Source organism: Misgurnus anguillicaudatus, unplaced genomic scaffold, assembly GCF_027580225.2.
Source record: "Misgurnus anguillicaudatus unplaced genomic scaffold, ASM2758022v2 HiC_scaffold_32, whole genome shotgun sequence".
Classification (NCBI taxonomy): Eukaryota; Metazoa; Chordata; class Actinopteri; order Cypriniformes; family Cobitidae; genus Misgurnus; species Misgurnus anguillicaudatus.
This window is the reverse complement of record NW_027395282.1, coordinates 149544-161582: the sequence shown is the minus strand read 5'-3', so window position 1 is coordinate 161582 and position 12039 is coordinate 149544. Positions and strand designations below refer to the sequence as shown.

General features: G+C 35.8%; 2 protein-coding genes across 2 annotated transcripts; both read left to right on the top strand.

Moving 5' to 3' along the window:
- Positions 1–1259: 1259 nt before the first annotated feature.
- Positions 1260–4816, top strand: LOC141363111 (uncharacterized). Its single transcript, XM_073865658.1, has 2 exons — positions 1260–1523; positions 2678–4816. Exon 2 carries the CDS (start codon positions 2680–2682, stop codon positions 3568–3570), a length of 891 nt encoding a protein of 296 aa, XP_073721759.1. The 5' UTR covers positions 1260–1523; positions 2678–2679; the 3' UTR covers positions 3571–4816.
- Positions 4817–6281: 1465 nt separating this feature from the next.
- On the top strand, positions 6282–11764 carry LOC129453946 (uncharacterized). Its single transcript, XM_055218359.2, has 2 exons — positions 6282–6709; positions 7805–11764. The coding sequence occupies exon 2, from the start codon at positions 7807–7809 to the stop codon at positions 9400–9402; it is 1596 nt and encodes a 531-aa protein (XP_055074334.2). The 5' UTR covers positions 6282–6709; positions 7805–7806; the 3' UTR covers positions 9403–11764.
- The last annotated feature ends 275 nt before the right edge of the window (positions 11765–12039 follow it).

Genomic DNA, 12039 nt, shown 5'->3' with positions numbered 1-12039 from the left:
TTCCGCTCATTTGCATTTTAAACGACACCCCCAAAAATGGCACACTCAGGCCTACAAAGTGGCAATTTTAACTTGCTATAATAAATTATCTGTGGAGTATTTTGAGCTAAAACTTCACATACGCACTCTGGGGACACCAAAGATTTATTTTACATCTTAAAAAAATCTCATAATATGACCCCTTTAAAATATGAATAATGAATGTAATTAATTATAAATTATCATAAGCCCCTCCTTTAAATTTGCCACATTTGAAATATATTTTCAAAATATATTTTAAAGCATTAAAAAACTTTGTTTATGTTTCGAAGCCGCACATAACCGTTTTTAAATTTTAAAATTAAATTTAAATATATTTTTAACTTCAAAAATATAAAATTTGCTTGTATTTATTTAGCATATACTTAAAATATTTTTTTGGCATTTTTTTTGCCATATAGGATGTAAAATTAGAAATGTATTTGCGCCCTTGAAATACATTTTAAAATATATGAAAGTTAAAACTGAATATATTCCCAAATTCTAAAATGTATACAATTAAGAAATTACTTTCTACAAAATATATTTAGCATATATTTAAAACGTAGCTGTATGCGTATACATACTGTGGGGACACCAAAGATTTCTTTTAATTTTACATCTTAAAAAAGTATTGTAAAATGTCCCCTTCAATTATTCCAGTAATAGAATAATTAAATTATTAAATAGATTTTTTATTAAATATATTGTTTAATTCTTCCTCATTATATGAAAATGTGTTTATCAGCATAAATATGATAGATTAAAGAGTAACTAAACCCTAAACCAACTTTTTTTAGTTAATGATCTGTAAGAATGATGCTTTATTAGTGCTGTTCATTGATTTTAGTAAGTTTTTTGACATTTGGATATAAAGTGTTTCAATACTATAATATATGGTGTAAAAACGTCTGAGTGCTGCCCTCTTCAGGTTGTACGGTGGCTACTGCAGTTTAATTTTCCTATTGGATGTTTGGTCCAAAAAGTAACTCGTGACGTAAGCAGGTTCAAGCTCACCACGCCCTTGTTACGATCTCACCACACACTTGCCCACTTTTCTTGCATTTTTCAAATATTGCAAGTGGTTGGAGTCAGGCTCTGAACAGGGGTTTAGTTACGCTTTAAAACACAACATTGGATGTACTAATAGACTTGCAATGGTGCTCACTTTAGAATTAAGTTAGAGAAACGTTACCCCAACGTTAGTTTATTTCCAGTGTTTGTTTTTGATAGCCAGGCAAAATGTCTTAATAAAACGTTATTTTTAGGTTAGTTTAACGTTCCCCTAACGTTAGAATAACGTTCTCCTAAGTTACGTTAGACGAGCAATAAAAATTTAAATCAGACAAGACCGCAATATTACGAAACCGTAGGTGACGCTGTGGCGCTCCAGCAGTAAAGTCAAGAAGAAGATTCACTTCCGCTTCCGCTATTTTAAACTGAAACACAACAGCAGCATTGACGAACAGCGAGCACAGCAGGAAAATAAATCCACACGTGCATTGGTAATTATACTTTACTTCTTAATCATCATTTAAACACATGTTAATGTTTTAATGCACGTTCACATGATGCGCGGGCGTGTCCCTGTGTATTTTAAATGACAACATTATCGTTTTATTTTTGTACTGTATGTGTGATCCTGACTGATCAGTTAATAATTTACATTTCACTCGTTTACATTTCAAATCTTGTTTACTGCACTTGCTTTCTGATGAACACTTATTTTTAAAACTCTTTATATTGTGCACAAAAATGTATTTGTACTGTCTTTACCCCAAGTCTACACCATTTAATCATTTATTTTGTGAATGGTGTTCTAGTTAAATCTCTAGTGTGAAAATGTAAAACAAGAAGAAACTCTTAATAAGCACAACTAGCAGTGATATCTATGAAAAGTAATCTTAGCACAGTTGACCTCGTCTTTCATGGGTAGGCCAACATTGTTTTTTACTTTCTGTTAATAATTCAAAACAATGGTTTTTATATTTATTTACTAGATCCTTAACTAATAGTTTTTCTCTAGTCGACTAGTTGTCATTTAATTTTGGAGTAAACAACCCATTCAAATCGGCTTAAACTTTTAAAATTACTTTAATCTTAATTGATCAACACAAATACAAAGCGCCATAATGCAACTGATTGCTTAGCAACATTAAAATTGCTTTAAATAAAAAAACTGTTTTTTATCTTTGTGTATTTACTGTGTCACACTGTGGATGAGGGAGCTGCAGCCAATATAACCCCGCTGGCTTTATTGTTAACTGACTGAATGCTTGACTTTCACCTGGGAATTTAGATATGGACGTTTTTCATCAACAATATCTGCGTGAAACATAAACATGATGATCATCTGCTGCTGACTCGACTGTTTCCTCTAGGTTAATATGGAGAGTCTGCTTTAGCTTTTCATTCACTTTGCATGAGCTAAACGTTTTCATTCTGTACTTTTTTTACTTGCATATATTTCTACATATTGTTGAGCAAGGAACACATAAGATATAGCACTGTGTAGCAAATGAAATGTTTTGGTCGATCGGATCACAAGTGAACAAGAGAGATACATAAATAAACTGAATTGAATTGAATAAAGTGGTATGTAAAAACAGAATTGAATTTGTTTTCAAATACATTTCTGACAATGTAATGTTTATTTTAGATATGATGGAAGTAAAAGAGGAACCTCAGGACCTGAATGAAGTGGAGGAGAGACAACAGGAACCTCATGATGTCATCACTAAAGAGGAATATCCTGATTGTTTACAAATATCAACTAAAATAAGAGGAACCAAACATTCAGTCAGTTTCCATCAGCGTGGAAAGAGTTTCACAAGAAACGGACCCTATAGGGAAGAAATGAGCATTGACGATAAGGAGAGACGTCACAAGTGCCAGCAGTGTGGAAAGAGTTATGCATTTAGGTGTTCCCTTGTGGCACACTTGAAAACTCACACTGGAGAGAGGCCGTACAAATGCACTCCTTGTGAAAAGAGTTTCATAACGAAACAACATCTTCAGTGTCACATAAGAATTCACACTGGAGAGAGACCGTACAAATGCACTCATTGTGAAAAGAGTTTCATAAAAAAACATCATCTTAAGTGTCACATAAGAACTCACACTGGAGAGAGGCCGTACAAATGCACTCATTGTGAAAGGAGTTTTGTAAATGCAGGAACACTACGTGGTCATCTAAGGATTCACAACGGAGAGAAACCTTTCACCTGCACTCACTGTGGGAAGAGTTTTTCACTAAAAGCAAGCCTTGGGTTTCACGAAAAAATTCACACCAAAGAAAAGCCGTACACGTGCCCTCAGTGTATGATGAGTTTTACAATGAAAGAACATCTTAAGAGGCACATAAGAATTCACACTGGTGAGAGACCTTACACGTGTCTTCAGTGTGGAAAGAGTTTTGCACGTAAACAAACCCTTGGGACCCACAAAAGGATTCACACCGGAGAAAAGCCGTACATCTGCCCTCAGTGTGGAAACAGTTTTGCACAGATATCAACCCTTAGGAATCATGAAAGGATTCACACCAGAGAATAAACATGCTTGTTTTCACATTGAATGGAAAAGACACGAGAGTCCATACAGAAGAAAACCATACACATATTCATACTGGGCAAAGAGTTTTCCTGATTTAAGTTACTGAAAGATACATGAAAGAGCTCATACTGGTGAGAAGCTACATCATTGTGCTTTATAAAGCAATGTAACAAGACATTAAAAAACATGTTCTGGAAAGCAGTCACAACCTCCTCAGGTTCATAACTTGATGGGTCATGATGGTGATGGTCGACAACACATTTTTGAGATGATAGCAGAATAAATGTATATGTATCTGATGTGGCCTTTAAAAATGTGCGTCACGGAGAATAATCACACTTCCGGGATTCTGCATAATGAGGATTAACTCTCTGCTGGCGCAGAAAATATCAAACCTGTAGAACCTGTTTATGTAAGCCAGTGGTCACCAACATGTCAATCGACCGGTCGATCTTTAACACTTTCCCTGTAGATCCTGCAAGTTAAAGAAAAAATGTACCAGTGGATGTCGCAATCGTGCAGTGTTCTGGCCACAGTTTTATTTTTGAGAAATCTTTTCATTATTATGAAATTTTGACTTACTTTTATAAGATAATGAGAAAGTATCTTAAAAATATGATTTATTATGATAAAGTTTGACATTGTTAAGACATACTGACTGTTTGTAAAGAAAGTTAAGAACTTCAATGTTTTCCCCTCATTTTGCAACACGGAAAGTGAAAGTTTTAAATATCATGAGTTTTCTTAACAATTGAAAATTGTATTCATGCATTTGATGTGTTTTATTAAACACCTCAAGTTAGAGGTTCAGTCTGGACTCTTTTATAGGTAGATCTTTCCTCACAATATGTGTGATCGACTTCATGCTGTACTACGTAAACTGACTGTGCATAATGTATGACATTACATTAACGTGACACCACATGTATTCTCTTTGGCAAATGTTTGGTTGGTGAAGTTTTCTTTTGCCAGTGACATAAACTATTACATATTCTTCATCAATTTCATAATGCTCCTTCATTTGTTATAGTTGTTATGAAGTTTCAGTTTAATCATAACGTGGGAGAGAAGCTCATTCCAGGTAATATTTACCATAGTGGAATAAATAAATGAACGCAAAGAAATGAAACAATAAACAGCTCTGCAGCCTATCAATATTTTTAATATGAAGACATGATTAAAATAACATGTATATTAAATTAATAATGTATTACTTATCAGTAATTCAGTGTTTTTTAAGGATTCAAATGTTACTGATTGGAATACACCGAAATCATCACATCCTGTCGGCATATCACATACGGTGTAGTTGTACAAGTTTTTAAAGCATCCGAAAAATCCGCATCTGCAGATGGACTGCATCTCACGCAGCCCCTTTCTGACTCTCCATAAGAAATGAATGACTTCTGGTTTATCGGCCATCGTTTGTCATGTCCAGTGGAAAGGGGGCTTTAGACCCGACTAGACCCGAAAGACTACTTTTAGAAAATAGAACAAACTAAATTAAAGTTGTATAGTCAACTAATAGAAAGAGTTATATAATTTAGGTATCTCTCTCCAGATCCTTCAGGGTTAGGGTGCCGATGACGTATGCAATCGAGCAATGCGACTTCCGGAAAACGCACCCGAAAACATGTTCAGGACGTGTCCGGCGGAACTGGCACGAATGGCCACCCTATTCAGGGTGCTGTGGAGGGGCATGCTGTCCACAACTCATCAGATGGTCATTGGAGTCCCACAGGGATCAGTGCTTAGTCCACTCCTTTTCTCCATCTAAATGACACTCTTCATACAGGCACATGGCTTTTCCTATCACTGCTATGCTAACACACAAACAGCCAGATCTTTTTCCTCATTCCAGCTAGATGATCCCACCATAGCATGCATTACAGCCAGCTTAGAAGACATCTCGGCTTGGATAAAGAAACACCACCTACAGTTGAACTTGGCCAAGATGAAGTGGCTTATATTTCTGGCACAACCCAATACAGCACAACCTGTCATGAACCTGTATGTCTTTTGGCAGCCCTTATTGTTGTCTTGTTTTGTGTGAAGAGTCACGTGGTCTTAAGTCTTGACCCCACCCCCTTGTTTCTTTGTTTATTATTCGGACAGAATTTTGTAAATTTTTCATATAAAAAATTTCAATTTCAAGTATATTCAATTGTGAATAATCAATGAATAATCATCATGATTATGTAAATGTACAGTAATATGGATGAAGGCAGACAGAAGCACCGGATCCACATGCAGTAACACTTTATTAAATAAACACAAAACAAGGCAGGTAAAACAGAAACAAGATGATCCAAAGATGTGGAAACAAAACAAAAACAGAAACTAAACCATTAGGGAGATGTAATGCAACACATATTGAACTACGGATAAGAAAAAGAGTCAAAAGTGCCCAGCAGAAAAGATGAAAGATGAGAAGAAATGTGCAAAAGATATAACAGATTATGCTATGGAGCTCACTCATAACTATAGTAGGTTGCTTGGAGTAGCCTATAATTTTTATAGAGATGGAACGTAACCAGGTCAAGTCTGTGAAAATCCTAAATATACTAGTCAACATTTGAAGTGGATCAAAACAGTTTATCAAAGTTGTCCTAAGACAAGAATGGGTATTAGGGATTGGTTTTATGTAAACTTTTTTGAATGGTTTTGATCCACTTCGAATGTTGACTAGTGTAAATCAAAACAGAAAAACTAACTGGTTGCAAAAAAATGTATAATAGTTAATAAATTCATATTCAGGAATTGAATAGGTTATTTTAGTGCCAAGTTTTAATATAAAGTTATATAGTTACTTTAAATACTATTAAAATTTAACAAAGACATAATAATAATTTAATGATATAAATATAAACAGTGCTTTCTATGGTAAATAATAGAAAAACTGCATATTTACAGAAATATGTTAAAATAGCTCCTCGGCCCTCCGACGAGATGTCAATCTCAGAAATGGAGGAGCTGGAGACAATCAAAGAACAGACAGATTCATAACCTCACATATACAGTAGGTGGCGCTAATACGCAATGAGTTATCGACCATAAAACCAGTCGAAGAAGAAAGAAGACGACTTCCGCTTTTACTCTGAAACTGACGACCAGCAGCGAGTTTACATCCATAATACGGGTAACTATACTTTAAGTCTTTATCATCATTTAAATAAGTGTTAATGTTTCAATAGACGCAGGGGGGGGGGCACGTGCGCGCGAGTATTTTAAGAGACTACGTTATCATGATAATATCACTGTTGCGAGTTGCACTTACGAAAATTAACCATGGTTTTACTACAGTTAAAAAACATGGTAACCACAAAATAACCATGCTTTTGACAATCACGGTTTTTCAAACCATAGTTAAATCATGGATAGTGTAGTAAAAACATGGTTTTGCTGATAGTAATAAAAACACCAAAAAAACATGGTTACTACACTTTTACCACAATAAAACCATGGGAAATTTTTGTAAGGGTGATCCTGACTAAAACACTGCATACTGTCTACAGATCATATTAGATGAAAAGCTCCAGACAAACATGAATGTATTTACTGTTGTTAAAGAGAAGAAGAGGAAATTAATGTAGTCTTTATCATCATTTAATCAAGTCTCAATGTTTCAATGCACTTTCACATGAGGAGTATTTTAAATGAGAACATTGTCATAATGATGTCACTCCCTTACGAAAATTAACCATGTTTTTACTACAGTTAAAACCAAAAAAACATGGTGATTGTAGTAAAACCATTGTTTTGCTGATAGTAATCAATACACCAATACACATGGTTTTTCGTAAGGGCTGTTATATTTGTGTACTGCATGTGTGATCCTGGCTGAAACACTGCTGTCTGATCAGATCATATTAGATATAAAGCACACAAAGACAAACATGAATGTCTTTATGTTGTGCGCTCGATAAATTAATTGTTTATTTTAAAACAAGAATGTGTACAACAAAGATTATCCTTTTTCATCTGCTTTCTCATTTCACTTCAAATCACTTTGTTTTTGGTACTCGCCCAACTGCTTTTTTGACACTTTGCTTAGTTTAGCATGAGGAAACATCTCTATAGCGGTGTTAATAAGTCAGAATGCATGAAATACCAATAAACCACCCCTTTAAAGTTGCTTTGTCACAAGTCAAGGCTCTGAAAAGTGCTGTATAAAGTGCTATGTAAAAACTTGTTTTTTTAAAATACATTTCTGACAATGTAATGTTTATTTTAGATATGATGGAAGTAAAAGAGGAAACTGAGGAACTGAATGAAGTAGAGGAGAGACAAGAAGAACCTCATGATGTCATCACTGAGGAAAAATCTTCTGATTGTGTACAAATATCAACGAAAATAAGAGAAACCAAACATTCAGTCGGTGCCCATCACCGTGGAAAGAGTTTTACAGAAAAAGGACACCACAGGGATGACATGAGCATTAACAATAAAGAGAGACGTCACAAGTGCCAGCAGTGTGGAAAGAGATTTCTGTTTAAGAGTAACCTTTATACACACTTGAGAACTCACACTGGAGAGAAGCCGTACAAATGCACACAGTGTGAAAAGAGTTTTTTATCTGCAGGAAGACTTAAGGATCATATAATAATTCACACAGGAGAGAAACCTTACACCTGCTCTCAATGTGGAAAGAGTTTTGCACTAAAAGCAAGCCTAAGGTCTCACGAAAGAACTCATACACCTGCCGAAGAAAAGCCGTACAGCTGTCCTCAGTGTAAAATGAGTTTCATAACGAAACAACATCTGAAGTGTCACATAAGAATTCACACTGGTGAGAGACCTTTCATGTGTTCTCAGTGTGGAAAGAGTTTTGCACATAAACAAAGCCTTAAGGACCATGAAAGACTTCATACTGGAGAGAAACCTTTCATCTGCCCTCAGTGTGGAAAAAGTTTCGCACAAAAAGCAAACCTTTGGACTCACAAAGGTGTTCACTCCGGAGAAAAGCCGTACACCTGCCCTCAGTGTGGAAAGAGTTACAAACAGAAAGATCGTCTTAAGAGTCACATAAGAAATCACACGGGTGAGAGACCTTACACGTGTCCTCAATGTGGAAAGAGTTTCATAAGAGCAGCAAGTCTTAAAACTCACCAGCGCACTCATACTGATAAAAAAACTTACTTGTGTTCTGTTTGTGGAGAGATGTTTACACAGATTGAAAAGTTAAAAAACCACCAGAAAATGCATACTGATGAGAAATCTCATGTGTGCTCCGAGTGTGGAAAATCATTTTTGAGAATGACAGCTTTGAGAGAGCACCAAAGAATCCATACTGAAGGAAAACCATACACTTGTACACATTGCGGAAAGGAATTCACTCATTTATGTCATTGGAAAAATCACATCAGAATCCATACTGGAGAAAAACCATTCGCGTGTTCACATTGCGGAAAGAAGTTTACTCATTTAAGTAACTTGAAAGGTCACGAGAGAATCCATACTGGAGAGAAACCATACACATGTTCATATTGTGGAGAGAGTTTCACTCATTCATCTCAGTGGATAAGACATCAAACAATCCATACTGGAGAAAAACCATACACATGTTCACATTGTGGAAAGGGTTTCTTGAATTCATGCGAATGGAAAAGACACGAGAGAGTCCATACTGGAGAAAAACCATACACGTGTTCATATTGCGGAAAGAGTTTCCCTGATTTAAGTTACTGTAAGAGTCATGAGAGAGTTCATACTGGAGAGAATCCACATCAATGTCCACTATGTGGAAAGAGTTTCACCTTATCAAGTCACGTAACAAGACATAAACAAACATGTTGTGGAAAGCAGTCACAAACCACATCCTCAGATTCATAACTTAATGGGCCATGAAGGTCGACAACACATTTTTTGAGATGATAACTAGGGATGTCAATTTATGCAATTTCCCATATTCGATGATCATTTCAATTAACAATCAATCAATCCAATAATCGTAAACTGTAATAGTGCAATAAGTCTTTACTGCTGTGACATATAGCCAATGACGTGAAAGTGTGCTTAAAAACGTCAGCTTCCTCACACAAATAAAAAGATTTTATTTTGTCTAAATAACATGCTAGTGGGATTGTAAAATTAGTCAGTGTAGATGGTGTTTTGATAAAATCATCAATTTAAACTTATCTTGTAATGAAACATAAATACTAATAGACCAGCGTCCATGACTTCTCAAAATTAAGTGGTGCCACCAAAAAGGTGAATATGGGTTAAAAAATAATGTTTTGGGGAATATTGATATATAACACTAACCTGGCAAATCAAAGGCAATTTTCCATTCGGTGTCAGCAATTACAACTTATGAGTGGTGTCCACATCGGAAACAGAAATAACTAGCTGTACTCCCTGAGGGTTAGGGTTAATTATATTAATATTATTAGTTTATCCAAATTACTTGTGTGTAGCTACTGCACAGTGTTCATCCTACGTTTATTCCGTGAAAATATTCTGTAAACTGTTTAATGTGTTGTTATGATAATTAAATGCGTTTTCAAGATGAGAAGGACAGTAAGGACAAATAAGTTCTGCTGGCTCAAACTTATATGGAATGGGCATCTCTGTTTTTGTTCATTCAAGTGGCAGTTCCTCAATTCCACAAGTAGTTAGTCATGGCAATCAAACTACTTTGTGTATATTCTGGGTGATGATCTGTACCCACGTTTGAAGTAATGTTCTCCTCAATATCATCAATGTCCTTTTTACGAAATGGCGTCGTTCCTGGAGCAGTCACCACATAGATATGGGTCTATGAACACAGCTGCTTCTAATTTTGGCAACTATGCACTGGTAATGGCATTTTACCAAGTTTTGTGTCAAATGTTGAAAGTGTCCTTCCAAATTTACACCAGTCGTCTTTCTCTCCAGAGTACACTGAGAAGTAGATGTATCTGTCCGAGAGACTGTGTTCCCCCAGAAACTTGGAAACAATCAGTCTTCTACTTCCGTTTGAGCACACTGGAACAACAAAATACATTCTTCTGCTAGAGAAACGTCCTTTCCACAATCTCATTTATTGACTCATTGCCTAACACAGTTGCTGGAATATATGCAAGTGCATTCGTTGTCCTCTCAAGGTGAAGGCACTCCTTTCCACTTTGGGCAGCGAATTTCCTACATTCCTCCTCCACTTCATAGTCATACAGTGCTGGCAAACACTTCTGTACATGTGTGGGAAGTCTCACACCATAAGAATGTTTTGTTGTAATGTACAGTCCATTTTTTGGGTCAATACACAACATGGGTTCTTGTCCAGCATGCTGCTCCCATTCGTGTCTTTTTAAGTGTGAGATGGTGCTATCGTGAAGCCCACTTTCCTTGTTTATCCAGATCAACTTCTACAGTCTGCTTATGAGATTCACCTAAGAAACACATGTAAATATGCACTTTTTAATATCAGTACATGTACTAAACTACTTTTATCTCATTCCCCGCCAGCCATTTTTTGAAACATTTTATAAGACACCCCATCACCTCACTCTCATCTAGTTTAATTTTCCAGTTATAGAGAGAGAGTGGAGAACTCTGGATTCGGGCAAAAATTCAAGCTCGTAGCCCTCCCCTCGGACAGCAAGCCAAAAATGCTTTATCTCATTCCCTATTGATTACTTGTTAATGCAAACCCATGAAACAGATGTTAAAATTTATATTTTACATATGTTGTTTTCTCTTACCTCTCCTCTGCAGACAAAAGAGTGACCTGGGAATGTCCAGTTTGTCCTACAGGGTGTAAGAAATCATTGCACCTATAATTTAAATGAGATGTATAGAAAGAAGTTATAAAGAAAAAGTATCATGTTTATATTGCTGTGCTTTGTGTTGACAATTAACTATAGTACATTATCATAGGTCATTTCATAACAGCAATAGTGTCATCTGTGTAATCTTTGGCAGGGTTAGAACTATTAGGGATATCACATGAAAATTGCCTTGTGGTCTGACTTAATGTAGGTATTTCTGATGCCATAACATTTTGTTCTGTTCCAAATAAATTCCACTACTGTTTACCAGTAAAACAGTTTAATGTTTGATCAATCCAAGAGACCATTAAGAAAAGGTTATAAGCTGTCATAAGCACCTTGAAACATTTGTCTGCATTATGCTTGCTCTCAATTTCACTGAATAGCAAAGGTTTGTTCTTCATTGTTTTATTTGCCAATTGTGCTTTTCCACACTATTGAGAACTTATAAACACTTTTCATGCTTTTTATATTTTTAGGTGGGTTGTAGTATTTTGCCTTTTTTCAATTTTTCTGTTTCTGCCATTTCTTCTTCTGACTAAGGTGCAGATCCATTTTGCTCTTGTCTCCTTTCTTTTTTGTACAGTAGTTGTGTTTGATCGAATTGCAGAAACGTGACACCACACATTCTACCTTAGATGAACTGCTGATCAAACACGTGTCTCTGTGTTTTCCCAGATGTATTAGCATAATGCCTGTCCTCATTGTGGCCAAGTATGGC

Bases quoted from the DNA above. Each gene is read 5' to 3' on its own strand.
- LOC141363111 (XM_073865658.1), top strand. From the start codon at position 2,680: ATGATGGAAGTAAAAGAGGAACCTCAGGACCTGAATGAAGTGGAGGAG.
- LOC129453946 (XM_055218359.2), top strand. From the start codon at position 7,807: ATGATGGAAGTAAAAGAGGAAACTGAGGAACTGAATGAAGTAGAGGAG.